The sequence below is a fragment of the Helianthus annuus genome, chromosome 9 (genome assembly GCF_002127325.2).
Source record: "Helianthus annuus cultivar XRQ/B chromosome 9, HanXRQr2.0-SUNRISE, whole genome shotgun sequence".
In the NCBI taxonomy this organism is placed as follows: domain Eukaryota; kingdom Viridiplantae; phylum Streptophyta; class Magnoliopsida; order Asterales; family Asteraceae; genus Helianthus; species Helianthus annuus.
In genome coordinates this window covers 122143896-122158877 of record NC_035441.2, presented here as the reverse complement: position 1 = coordinate 122158877, position 14982 = coordinate 122143896, and the positions used below count along the sequence as shown (strand labels likewise).

At 34.8% G+C, this 14982-nt stretch overlaps 1 protein-coding gene across 1 annotated transcript; it reads left to right on the top strand.

Moving 5' to 3' along the window:
• The first annotated feature begins 1986 nt into the window (after window positions 1-1986).
• Window positions 1987-5909, top strand: LOC110878468 (proline-rich receptor-like protein kinase PERK3). Its single transcript, XM_022126771.2, has 7 exons — window positions 1987-2142; window positions 3527-3700; window positions 3768-3976; window positions 4075-4201; window positions 4297-4368; window positions 4561-4747; window positions 5259-5909. Exons 2-7 carry the CDS (start codon window positions 3553-3555, stop codon window positions 5653-5655), a joined length of 1140 nt encoding a protein of 379 aa, XP_021982463.1. The 5' UTR covers window positions 1987-2142; window positions 3527-3552; the 3' UTR covers window positions 5656-5909.
• The last annotated feature ends 9073 nt before the right edge of the window (window positions 5910-14982 follow it).

Genomic DNA, 14982 nt, shown 5'->3' with positions numbered 1-14982 from the left:
CAAAAAATAAATTAATAAGGTATACTCATACAAGCACCAACAATCACATAGGTCCACTTACAAAACTATTTTTAAGGTTTAGATTAGTTATTAGCTCATTGTCATTAGGTTTAGACCTCCCAATACCCAATTTCGTTAAGGCCTAAGGGTACGTTTTTTCGAGCTCGAACATGGTACACGAATTCTCAGGGCTGACCCTGCCGAATCTAAATAGAAAAGTCATTTATCTCATGATTCGTGATTGTAGAGGATGCTTACTGGTTTGTTTAAATCATAAGAAAAAACAATATGGTCATTACTTTCGTAATAAGTGGACATGTTGATTATTTACTGGGATAAAGTGTTGATAAATGATTAAAAAAGAGTAAATTGCTATTTTAGTTCCTGAGTTTTGACCAAAATTACTATTTTAGTGCAAATTTTTTTTTTGTCATTTTAGTTCAAATAATTTTGTTTTCTGCCATTTTAGTCCCTAACTTTTGTCATTTTTTGCTATTTTCATTGACCACCATCACCACCTCCCACCACCTACCCCATCACAACCTTCTATCATCGATACCACCTGCCTGTACCATCACCACCCACCATTTCCAACACCACCGGCCACTTTTCCGCCACCCACGTCATCAACCAACACCACCGCCATCATCGTAAAACCAACAACTATCACCATCATCTTCACTGTATACCGGCACAACACTATCCCCATACCATTGCACCCGCAAAAAAAGAAAGAAAAATGTGGTTTGACCAAAACTCACCTAAGTTAACTAAATTTTTTGAATGAAGTTAGTGGGTTGGATGAAAATAGCAACAAATGACAAAAGTCAGGGATTAAAATGACAAAAAAACAAAACTATTTGGATTAAAATAACAAGAAAAAAACTATTTGAATTAAAGTGACAATTTTAATCAAAACTAAGGGACTAAAATGGCAATTTACTCATTAAAAAATGTGACTAAGGTCCTACATCCGCAAAATAGTTTTTCTTGTAATGTAACTCGTCATACATACAATCAAAATTAAATATTTATCTCTTCTGCACAGTTCTAAATTTTAATAATGGTTTAAAAAATATTTGGCATTTTCGTTAATTCTTTTATTTTTTTCGTTAATTCTTGTTATTAAATCAATCAACAAAAACAGATGCACGTGGTGTTCTTGAATTTAAATGTGTTAGAGTTGAACACTACTTTAACATGACTGCAAGTTGAACACTACTCATACATTTATTTGTCTACTTGTGGATTTTCTTTTGGCAATTTTGTCAGAAAAATATCATTTCGGTAAAAAATACCTTAAACCGACAAAGATATAAATTTGATACAATTAATTATTAAAATAAAAATAAATAAATATCTCAAATAGAAAAGTAAGTGTTTTTTTAATCTCTTAAGTTAATATTGATTTTTATACAATTAAAATTTTGATACATTATTAATTATCAAAATAAAAATAAATAAATATCTCAAATAGAAAATTAAATGTTTTTTTAATCTCTTAAGCTAATATTGATTTTTATACAATTAAAATGTAATGCTATCAGAATTAAAACCAGACCGGTCGAACATGGAACCACCTACACAACTAGTTAGGCTGCACATTTTTAAACAACCCAGTAATTACGGCGCTAGCTGGAAGAATCAACAAACCAAATCAACGATCGGACTGAATTTCCAATTTTTCTAATTTTTATCTTTCATATTTCCAGTTACCAGTTAATTAAATACCTCAAACTTCATATCTTTATACCATCGTAAATTCACAACAACACTTTATTTGAAATTGGTTACACATGTACAATGTACATATTACTTTTAAACAATCCATGACGTTATTCGACTTTTAAAACCGCTTTTAAAACCGACCTGGCCAGTGGACTGACAAGACGGCGGCAAGTGTGCAAGGATAAAGAATTGGGGGGGCTAAAATGACAAGAGAGACAAAGTGAGAGGAATATGTTACGCTTTAGCACAAACAAAAAGACGAAAATAGGAGTATGATAAGCAAAAGAGAGGTTGTTTTGTTCATGACAGCAGAGGGTAGAACAAACAGAATCATAAAGGATCGAACAGAATAAAAACCTCTGGATCACCATTGTTAATCAATCCACAGAATAATGAGCTTCTTTTTTCTAAGCTGTAAGTACTAATTTCTGTGTAACTGTTAATGCCTAATCTTATTTTACTTTCTAGGTTTTGATTCTCATTAGATTGTGAGATTTGCTGATTAATCGAACAATGGAGTTTGTATTTGATTGTTGATTAGTGTCTGAATCCTGTAATTGCTGATTGTTGTTGTAGTTGTTTAATAATTTAATTTGATTATTGGTTTATTCCTCTTTTTTTTATTGTTTAATGCTGTTTTCATTATATTGTTCAATAGTATTCTTTGATTTATTGAGTAACCTAACCATTAAAATATGTATTGTACTTGTTTTTATCAAAGAAGTAGATCTAAATTAGTATATTAATCTCTGTGCCTGAGGTAGGATTTTATAATTTTTTGAATATATTGGATTAATTCTGATGTACTTTTGATGTTTGATGGATAATGTGGTTTGCTACTTCTATATAAGAAAGTTGGGAAATAATTGTTGGAATTTAGATATTGAGAATGGTAAATAGGGGTGTAAATATGCTAAATTTAAGAGCTTATATAAAGGAAACCGGTCGGATCTTTTGAGGATATGAAAATTTCTTAATTTAAAGCTACTGTCATTTATATCAGCTCCGAAAAGTATGCATGCATGACTCTTACTGTTTGATTAACAGATAACTCGAAAACGCAAGTGATAAAAATATTAAAAGTGTGTATAAAATATAAATATGACCCAACATCTCATTCACAAACTACAAGATTACTTCCATTGGATTTGAATCATTTGATTGCAGTTAAAACTCAGGCTCCATCATCAGTGCTGGCATAGCTACTTATGCCTTCACCCCCCCCCCCCCCAACTGCGCATCGCTGAGTTGGCAGTCAACTTGTTCAAGAACTTGACTCCCTTGTGAAAGAAAATATAACTGCTTCCTGGAATAGAAAGAAAACGAAATAAAGGAAATGCGCACCTTTGCAGCGTGATGACGAGCAGCATATGCTAAAAGATTACGGCATTACCCCTCCTTGAGTGATTTTCGACGAAATGCACATAATCTAGCCGCTTCATTTAATCGTCTTGAGCTTCTAGTAGCTTTTGCATAACAGAATTTTCGACTTTTCCACTTTACAAATCTTTTAGGGATACTGCTAAGCTATTCTTATTCTAACTCTGTTATCGAATTGACCTGTTTGGGTATTGTTTTCCCCATATAGTTAGTTATATGAAAATATTCTTTATTTGCATGACAAAAGAACGCCATATATTTGCAATGTACTTTACAGTTTACACATCTAGTTGTCACTCATCATGATGAATTACCTTAGACAGTTAGGTCATTGTGTTACTCATTCTCGCATCAAATATATAAGCCACCGATACTATTACTCATTTTTACATCGATTTTCCTTTTTGCTATGTTATAGACATGTGAAGTAAGTCCTCATACCAAATGTCAAGAACTCTTGCAGCAATAGTGGGAGGTGCTGCAGGAGCTATGGTCTTACTTGGGTTTGTGATTTTAGTTACATGGTTCTTCTTTTGTAATAACAGAAGCGTGTCCCGAACTTCAGAAACCGACTCTTCTGATCCATCTCAAGGTGAGCGATAACATTATATATATTTAATATTATTAGTTGGTACTGATAATAACATGATCAAATTCAGTTGGAAGATCTCAGGCGGTTCAACTAGTCATCCGAGAAACCCGACGGTTTGAAATTGATGAATTGTCTTTAGCTACAAAAAATTTTAGTGACAAAAGTTTGATCGGTGAAGGAAAATTCGGTGAGGTGTACAAGGGCTTGCTTCATGATGGTATGCTTGTAGCGATAAAAAGAAGACTAGCTCCCCCTACTCAAGAGTTCATACAAGAGGTAATCATGCATACGTGCATTTTAATATTGTTTTTTTTTTTTAAATTGGTACTATTACACTAAATTATATATTTTAAGGGTATGGTATTTATATACAGGCGAGGTATCTGGCATCTATTCAGCACCGGAATATTGTGACGCTTTTAGGTTACTGTCAGGCAAGTGGTCAACAGATCCTTGTATACGAGTATGTACCCAACGGAAGTGTTTCAATCCACTTGTACGGTAATTATCTATCTGCTAACCGTTTTTGCTGCCTAAATTATGAATATGAATATTTGTGTGTTTAGTGTATGATGTTTCATGATTTGAACCTGCAGGAGCCGGTCAGGTTACGAAAGAAAAACTTGAATTCAAGCATAGACTTTCAATAGCTCTTGGGGCGGCTAAAGGTGATCCTCTGCAAAATCAGTGAGCATTTTTGGCTTTCCTGGTATTAGTTCGTCTTTTTAAGATAAACCGCAACTCTTTCGCAAGTTGCTTGTGGAAAAAGTTGAGCTACTTAAATTTATAATACAAATTTTCGAAAAAACGCTTTTTACGCATAACGCACGTAACTCTCATTCATATCCCCTAATGTTCAGGTTTGGCTCACCTTCACTCATTAAGCCCACGTTTGGCTCACAAGGATTTCAAAACAGCAAATGTTCTTGTAGATGAGAACTTTATAGCCAAAGTTGCAGATGCAGGTGTCCGAAATTTCTTGGGCCGAGTTGACTCAGCGGGCCCGTCTTCTCAAGCTAGAATTGATGAGATATTCCTTGCTCCAGAGTTATACCCTTTCCATGGTTTTTTATTGAGTAAATTGCCAATTTCGTCCCGAGGTTTGGCCAGTTTTGCGACTTTCGTCCAAAGGTGTTTTTCCGCATCTGGATCTAAAAGGTTTGAAATCTTGCCATTTTCATTCGGCTCGTTAACTTCATCCATTTTTCTCCGTTGAATCAGGGGTATTTTTGTCGTTTTTGTTAACTTAAAGGGCAATTCAGTCTTTTTCAGGGCTGTTCGGTCTTTTTACATAAAGTGAAAAAGACCGAATTACCTTTTAAGCTAACAAAAAAGACGAAAATACCCCTGATTTTACGAAGAAAAATGGATGAAGTTAACGAGCCAGATGAAAAGGGCAAGATTTCAAACCTTTTGGATCCAGATGCGGAAAAACAAACCTCTGGTCGAAAGTTGAAAAACTGGCCAAACCTCAGGGATGAAAATGGCAATTTACTATTTTTTTCTTATTCACTTTTTTTTTTCTCGAATATTATTCTGAACCCGTAATTTTTTACAGGGTACGTGAATTCAAGCGCTTCTCTGAAAAAAGTGACATTTACAGCTTTGGTGTATTCCTGCTCGAGTTGGTAAGTGGACAAGAAGCAGCGGAATTACTATCTTCAAACTCCAACCAAAATCTTGTTGAATGGGTGCATAGTCATCAAGAAGCAGGAACTATCTCCGGTATCATTGATCCACGAATCGGGAACAGCTTCACAACGGAAGGTATGGAAGAATATATCCACTTGATAATCGGGTGTGTCGAAGTTTCAAGCGAGAGAAGGCCTGCAATGAGTTATGTGGTAACCGAGCTGGATCGAATACTTGAAAAAGAAATGAGCTTGACAACAATCATGGGGGAAGGAACCCCGGTTGTGACCCTTGGAAGTCAACTCTTTCGGGCTGCAAAATAAGGTTCATCGAGATTGAGATTTATTTATTATTTCTATCTCCAATTTGATGTGTGTGCTTTGTGAAATAATTCTTTTGTTTTAATGTTTGGGAAGGAGATTCAGCTGTTTGATAAGTGTATAAAGAACAGCTGGTTGGTTTTATTTGTTTTCTTTCTCAATTATCATTGATTTTTGTTTATTGATTGTGAATACATGAAGATTGTTGAGATTGGTGTGTGATCATTGTAAATAAAATTATCATTGTTTATTATTAATTGATGGTGTCTGGTACTTGTGTATGTTTTTCAAACCTGCATTTCTTAAAAGATGAAGATGCAAGAGGTTTTCTAACATCATAAAACTAAAACTCAATCCATAAATGCTTAAATCCTTACAATATATAAAAGAATTTACAAAATAAACCTGGTTACATTTATCAACTTTAGATGTCCGTTTAAACTCTCAAGCACCAAAAGTTACATTCTTCCATATCTTCCCCAATGCCCTATAACCCAAGGTACAGGAAAAGAAGTGAGCGGTAAGAACTATAACACAAAAATAAATATACATTAAACTAAGTCATTAACGATATCTATTCTGCGATCTCTCAAAAATGTATGTCTGAGCTAATGATCAGTGAGCGGTAAGAACTATAACCCATACAGTAAGAGCACCCGTAGTGGGGCGTTTTTTTTAAAAAAAAAATGAAAAAAAAACGCCCGGAAACGCCCCTCCCCCCATTACATCAAGCGTTTTTGGGCGTTATAATTTGGAATCTTGCATGTAGGCGTGTTTAATAAAACGCCGAAGGGATGAAATTGAACATGCAGGTGGCCAATGAGATTGGTCCAAGTAAGGGGCCTTTTCTTTCATTTTTTTTTTTTTAATCTTCAACCCTTTGACCAGCCAATCACCTTTGTTTCTTTTTTTTTTTTTTAAATGATTGAATGGGGTTATTGGCATAATGCCCCACTACGCCACTTTTGCTATAATGCCCCAACGCTGACTAAGATGCCACGTGTCGGATAATGCCCCATGGTGGGGGCATTATAAGTTGTTACCACTACACATGGTCTAATATACATTAAACTAAGTCACTAACGATATCTATTTTGTAATCTCTCCTCACCACCGGGACCTACCCTCATTATTGCGGCCTCACCCTTTAGAGCATTCTCATCCAATCCATCAAATTATACATACATTCCACTAAAAAACAACTCCTATATCAATATATTTCCACTAAAAACAGATACTTTTTCTCTCTCCATTTCAATTAAATAATATTATCATCACATTTTTCTTTTTCCTTCACTCACAACCACTTTCAATATATATTAAAAAAATTATACTGGGTGAACAGTGTCCCCCCAAATATACAGATGAACAGTAACATTTTCTCTCTCCTCCACTCACAACCACTTTTTATACCCTTTACAATATAAAAACTCACCCTCACAAGTTTTGATGGATTGGATGTGAATGCTCTTAGGTGTGATCCATTTTCCACACCATCTCCAAATTTGAAGAATTGAAGAATTATGCTTGTTTCTTCCATTTTTCACTGTTGCGATGTCACACACTCAATACGCTTATTTCTTCGTATGGTTCGGGGTAAATATCAAATTTGTTCCTTTGATTATTGTGACAATGGATATTTATTTTTATTAATATTAGTCATGGGCATTAGATACTAGTTGTTTGATTAATCATGCACAAAAGAATCTCTGAGTTCAGAGTTGCGTTACTATACTTTGATTTTGTAATTTGGTGAAATGTAGAAAGAATTTCCATTGAATGTGAACGAGATGTTTCAGATGCAGATTGACATGGATAGTGGGATCGTTAATAAAAATGTTACACTCCTCAAACCCTACTTTAGCTTTCAAGTTCAAGCCCGGCTCATTTGTTATTTATTAATAACTAGAATTACGACCTGCCGCAATGCGGCGGGGATTCTTTAGTTATAACTAAGTCGATTTAGAACGCGCACATTATGTTGAACCTGTCAAACCGGAAAAAATGGACGATGTAAAAACGTTCACCCACACACGCACGTTGCGTCGTGTTAACTCTCAAAGTTTAGAACGAAACGTGAAAAATGCTAAACCATAGACGCACGTTGCGATGTTTTAAGTCACAGAATTCAGAACGAAGCATAAAGCGGAAAATGAAAACTATAAAGGACCAAAGTTGACAGTAAAAAAGTTGTGAGGATAGATTGAAAAAGATAAAAAGTTTTGTGTTAAAAGTAAAAAAAAAAAACAAATAGTTTTGGGTTAAAAGTAATTTATGAAATACTTTTGGGTGAAAAGTAAAAAAATCATTTTTTAAAAAAAAAAACCCAAAGCCAAGGTTATAACAACCATATGCATAACTATTTTTTCTTTGAAAAACCCCCAAGCCAAGATTACAACATATAAGTAAAAAAAATCAAAGTGGTTAAATCATAAAAGATGGAAACGTTTGAATTAGAAGTAAAAAATCAAATTAATCAAAGGGGTTAAATTACCAAAGATTAAAACTTTAAACTTAAATTGTCAAAGATTAAAACTTTAGGATTAGAAAGGAAAGAAAGATTAAAAATTTTAAACTTACGTTGGCAAAGATTAAAATTTTATGATAAATTATCAAAGATTAAAACTTTAGGGTTAAAAAGTAAACAAAGATTAAAAGTTGAAACTTACATTGTCAAACATTAGAACTTTAGGGTTATAAAGGAAAATTTCTATTTTTTTTTAAAGACTCTCAAAGCCCAACTTACAACATATTGCTTATTTATAGTGTTTAATGTTTAATATATTACTTTATTTATATATTCTTAATATTATCTATATCCACTATATAAGTAATTGGTTGCGCCATATTTCACAATTATATGAGCCCAAAGACCTTTTAACGCTTCTTTTATTTCATCCTCTTCATATTCTATTTCATCATTTAAAAAGTTGGTTGAAAAAATAGGATTCAAATCACTTTCAAAAATATATAACGAAGTTCTAAATTTGATTCTAAAAAATATCATTTTATAGTTCTTAAGAATGTTCATTACTAGTTATTTAGTATTCACTTTAGTCACCAATGCATTGTTTCTAACCTCGTTTAGATACACATACATAACTTTTTGTATATCACTTTGTTATAGACCCGTGTATTATACGGAGTTGTATAATAAACACAATATAATTGTATAATATATAAAAAAAAACTTGGGTTATTGGATTTTAATAATCCCAAGTTTCACTGGTTGGCCGATAATAATCCTAACTTTAAAAATTGCCTACAACAGACCCAACTTGTAAGATTTTGGTACCAATGATACTTGTCTAACTGGGTTAGTTAAATGTGACGTGGCAGGTGACATGGCAGGTGACGCGTTTAAAAACTAAAATGTGGATGTTGACGTGTATCATATCTGTCACTGTTTAAAAACCCTACGCTGATAAACCAGCCGCACACCTTCCTCTCCTTCCCTCTCGGTCACTGTTTCCGGCAACCGGAGCTGTGGAATCTGGCGCCCCTTCTTCTTCCAGTGACAGATATGATACATGTCAGCATCCACATTTTAGTTTTTAAACATGTCACCTGCCACGTCACCTGTCACGTCACATTTAACTAACCCAGTTAGACAAGGATCATTGGTGGCCAAAATCTTACAAGTTGGGACTGTTGTAGGCAATTTTTGAAGTTGGGATTATTATCGGCCAACCAATGAAACTTGGGATTATTAAAATCCAATAACCCAAAAAACTTTGTATAGTTTGTGTATTTTTATTACCGTATGACAATTCATACAACTAACATCAAATTATCACAAAAATCGGCATATGCGAATAAGTAACATTGAAAATACCATAATAGCCCACGTATTACACAACCTGTGGAGCTCAAACAACAACGTGAACGTATCTTGACCTGGATAACATGATGCTTATAAGAACATTCCAAACCATGAAACAAAAGCGTTAATAATAGCCCGGCTCTAAATTTCAATGGTTGGGGTTTCGATTATAAAAACCGTCAAAACCGGACTCTAAACACCTTTACAAACCATATGTCCATAATAAAAACCATGGGGTTTCTATGATATGCGGCACAAGTTATTAAATCAATTGGTAATAAATCCGTCTCTCCTGGCTCCGATTCTCTGAATTGCAAGTCAATCAACCTGCCACCTGCGCTCCTTTGACTGAATTACGACCGACAACTACTTCTGATCTCTGGCGGATTGGCTTTGATCCAATTCTCGTAAACCCTAACTTTAATCGTCATTCTGTAAACACCCTTATTTTGTAGGTTTTTTTTTTTTTTTTTTTTTTGCTGCTATTAGGGCATAACTTTACGAATTTAGGATTGTGAATTTGTAATTTATGAGTTTATAAATATATTGAGTGAGCCTGTGTTGCTATGGTTGTGGGGTGGGTGTAATGACTTCTCACTCAGTAGCATCAAATAAATAATTTTAAGCATGCGTTGGTGTTTGGAACCCTAGATTTTTAGGTCTAAACCTTTTAGTGACTTTCGATATCATGGAAATTAACATACAAATAACGTGGACTATAGTCACATGGTTTGTTGTACGCTTCGGTATGGGAACGTGAAACGGGGTCGTAATTCGCTAGGTCTCTAAAATTCGGTACGAGCGGGGGTGGGCTCATTTCGAATCGCTTCGGTATGATTTACCATATATTATGGTATGATGTACATGTTGAAGTTAACTATAAATAAGTTGGAGGCTCTTAAAAGCAAGATCTTGACATAGTTTGGATAAGCAATACCAACATCCTTCAAAGCAAGATCTTGACATGCATGAAGAGAAAACTTGAAAACAAACTTGACAGAATTTGGCCGGATTCTCTTCAGAGATTCTCTACGGCTCAAACCGCTCTGAATTAGAGAAAATGCACCTCACCATGGTGTTTGGAACGTCAAAATTAGTAAAAAAAATGTACCTTTGGCCGGAAAACGATCACCAAAAGCCGGAAAACCGCCGCCGGCATGTGCCGCCGTGGTCGGCTGCCGCCGCCACCACGACTCCGCCGTGTGGTGGCTGGATTCTTGTCGATGGTCTTGTGTTCTAGAGAGAGAATGTAGAGAGAGGTTAGAGAGAAAGGAGGCAGAGAGATAAAGTGTTTGTGAATAATGAAAGATGTGGAGGTATATAAGGGTTTATATACCTAAGGTTTGGTGAAGTGAGTTTGAACTTTGAAGCCCATCAGCCAAGCCCATCCTTCAGCCCACCATTGTCTGCACACAACTCTGTTTCAGCTTGTTCTTGCGTCAGAATTCTGTTTTCTCGCATAAATTTCAATACAAATTAGTTTATAAATTAAAATAATTATTTTTATGCTCAAAATATTAGTATTTTGCTGATATGGCATTAAATGTCGCGCACACGCGCGCTACGTGTTGAAATCGCGTAAGTAGATCTGCTTGCTGATTCTTGCCGTTTCAATAACCCGAAAGTTACTGTAACTTATAAACATACTTTTTCAATAATACATAAGTATTCTAAACATATTTATTACAATTAATGCACGAATTCTTATTATCTCATGCGCAGTGTTGACCGTATACACGTCAAAACACTGTGTATCTCTCCTAAATGCTAATTTTTAAATCTTAAAGATACAATTTCTTTCTTAATCATAAAGATTAAAAAAGAGAGTCAAACATTTGTCTTGAGTTATATTTTCGGTTGAGTCTTTGTTTTCCTATACACTAATTAGGTTTTTCAATGTTAGTGTGTTCTTAAATAATCATTAGTTTTTGTCTACATCTTACTTTAAGATGGTGTTTGTTTTTCTAAAAAAAATATATGCATAGGCTCTTCTGTCTGTTCCACGCAGACATTGTCATCTACAAACTGTTTGCTTTTTTAAAGATGTTTCATTAAAAAACATTTTTGCGAGCTCTTGTTGGTGCAGAAATGGACCAACCACTTTTAAGATCTTCTAAGGTCTGCAGAGGATTAAACACCACCACCGTCCATCACCATCACCACCGTCCACAACCCCCGTCCACCACCACCACCCATCATCCACGTCCACCTCCCACCACCGCCGCCACTAGGGATGGGATTGGTATCGTACCCGTACCGCCGAATTTGAACAAAACTGGGTAACAAATACCATACCAAATATATAGGTACCGTACGGGTACGGGTATTTTCGATACAGTACCCGCTTTGGTACCATTTTGTTTTTATATAGTTTTTAAGCACTTGTACGGGGTACTAAATAGGTAAAATTGACATGAGTACCAATATAGTATGAGTGCCAAATATGTAGAATTGGTACGAGTACCAATATGATACGGGTACCGTATAGGTAAATCAATATAAGTACTATAAATACCATAACACGAAATAAAACATAATATAAAAAAAACTTTTAAAGGTCTATAAAAACTGAGTACCGATATATGTACCAAATACCTAAAATTGGTACGGGTACAGGTATGGTACAGTACAGGTACGAGTACGGGTATTTGGGGAAAAAAAAGCTCATCCCTAACCGCCACCACCATTGTCCGTACACCACCGACCAATTTATATGTGTGTGTGTTTGTATTAAGGCCCTTTAGCTATCTTTTAATGATCTCATGAAGTCCCCCTAGGTATTAACATGTAATTCTTCCAACTCAACAATCTTCTTCATTTCTACAATTTCATCTACACATAATAAACATATAGTATATGTATATTTTGGAATCAATTATTTAGCCACAAAACCAAAACTACCGAAACAAATTGATAGGAACTTCATTATTTTGGCAATACCTCCCGTTCATGATTACGATTTTCTAGCTACTCCACTTTCATTTTATCAATAACTGGCACTTCTTTGATTACGCAGAGCTTGTTCAGTAACGACTTTGCTGCTTCTTTCTCATGAATAATTTGATTGTGTGCCTTTTCCAATTTTCCTTGCATTTCTCGGATAGCATTCCACAACTTTATGATTTCTTGTCCCTTTCCTTATTCAAGATTGACATGTAGGTAACATAAAACGTTTAGAAATAACTTTTTTTATTACTATTAACATGTTCATCTCTATTGGACATATAAAAGATGTACTATCAAATGTCTTTTAAAAGTCTAATCTCCTTGTTAGATCTTCACCACGCTTCGCCAGCTTGTCTTTAGCTTCTCTAAGGGCCTATACTTCAAAAAAATTAAAACTTTTGCAGATAAATTATGAGTAGCTTACGCTCCAGTAATAAAAAGAAAATGCAACGCTTTACGGAAATAAGAACTTCCTCTGAAGAAGGAAGTGGCTTACGGAAGCCATGTTTTGCAAGAAAGCAGAAGGAGTTGGGCAAGTGGTGGGTTTTTTATGATAAAATAACATTCTGGAACTAATGAGAAAGATGATAGAGAAATGTGTTTGATCTAGAAAAAGAAGAAGACACATGGCATGAAACCATGTTAACAACAAAAAAGAGAGTAGGTAAAAAAAGCTCAAAATAATTTAACTATGCTGGGTAAAAAATGAAAATCATGTTAACAACAAAGAGGGAGTAAATAAAAAAAGCTCAAAATAATTTAACTATGCTAGGTAAAAAGTAAATTAATTTTTTTACCATGACACTATTCATTAGCCATGATTATCTAGAAAAAGAAGAAGACATGTGTAAGACCCTAATACGTTTAATCTTAGAACGACGCAACGGAAATACGAGCCTTAAAATTTCTTTCATTATTAGTTACATTACTTACGTGAAAGCTCAATTACAAAATGTCAAACATTTACTAGAAGGAATTTACGACATTCACGTTTAATTAACACTTCAAAGTGTTACATAAATTCAAGCTTTGTGACCGTTCTTTCCGTACAATCCTTGCTCTTTGACTCGATCTACACCTGTTTATCTTCGTTAGCTATAGAGAAAATCCATGTGGTTCCTGTGGACATCATATACAACTTAACTGTTAGTCATTATCATCATCATACAACATTATTCTATATAATTGAAAATCATATAACATTCTACAATATAAACTTGGATTCATTCGATTATCCTCATAAGTTCCTTGTCCAAGTTCGGCTTCAATTCCTCATGAACCCGACGATCTCATACCTGCATTACATTCCAATCTCAAGGCACATCATTAGTAATCATCAATACTCAAACGTATTGAAACCATTCCTACGTACATTCATAGCCACTTACATTCATACATGCGTACATTCCTACATACGTACTACCCTATATACATGCGTACATTCCTACACGCATACATACTACGAGCTCTTGCTTACCACTTTTATTCTCATATACTTATACTAACATGTCAATATCACAACTTTCCATAATATAAGTTTTATACATATTGATAAACATACTTACTCATTCCTAGACACGTTTGCCTATAGATTTCCTTCACTAACACGTAGGTAAATCCATACTTATACTATCCGGAGACGCATAACATTCACTTATAATCAAAACCAACTTAAACATTAGTTATGAGGCCTTGAAAACCATTTAAAACAAGTTCCATGACCAAAATAAACAAAATCAAACAATTTGCCAGCAGCAAGGTCTCTCGCGGGCCGCGAGAGCCTTGGCCGATTCCTTCGCGGACGCGAGCATAGTCGCGTGCCGCGACTGCTTTTCCATTTGGCTGTCGCGCGACGCGACAAGCCATTTTCGACAGAATGTTGTTTTCTTTGAGCTGCAGATCCCCAGCTCTATGTACTCAATCCTATATTTCACAAAAATGTGCATAACTTTCATTTTACATATCCGTTTTACAATCCATTTCTTCCTATGTGATCGTAATTTGGTCCTCTAACATATGGACTCAAAATCTAATATCCGGACTTAGGAAATTCTTAACATATACTTTTTCGACTTAAAATTTATTTACTAGTTATTTGACCCGTTCATGTGTCACACCCCGATATTTCCACGTATTACCGGTGGGCCTGGTGGGGAGTATCGTGACGTAGTTGATATCATCATAGTCAAATTATCCCAGTTTAATGCACAGCAGAAGTCTAAAGTAAAATATATTACAAACCGAATGAAAGTAATATCAATTATTACAAAAACGGTTGTACGGGATCCACAGGCGGATCGAGATAAAAGGAACATTGTTCAACAGATTTATAAACATCTAAGCTTGCAAGACTCTTTATTGATGATAGGAGTAGCCAGCCTATTCCGCCTAGTACCTGCACTCTAGCCTTTTTGGAATATACGTCAGTTTACACTGGTAAATACAATTAACCGACTTTTTTGAAAAGTGTTTAAGAAAATTGATTTGAAATGCGCAAGGCACAAATAATCTTTTATAACTTGGGATGATTATTTAAAAATAATCTTGTAAAAGAATTATAT

Excerpts from the sequence above, each read along its gene's own strand:
- LOC110878468 (XM_022126771.2), top strand. The coding sequence starts at position 3,553 with ATGTCAAGAACTCTTGCAGCAATAGTGGGAGGTGCTGCAGGAGCTATG. Across the intron at positions 3,701-3,767 it reads CTCTTCTGATCCATCTCAAG|TTGGAAGATCTCAGGCGGTT; the intron begins GTGAGCGATAAC and ends GATCAAATTCAG. Across the intron at positions 4,369-4,560 it reads AGCTCTTGGGGCGGCTAAAG|GTTTGGCTCACCTTCACTCA; the intron begins GTGATCCTCTGC and ends CCTAATGTTCAG.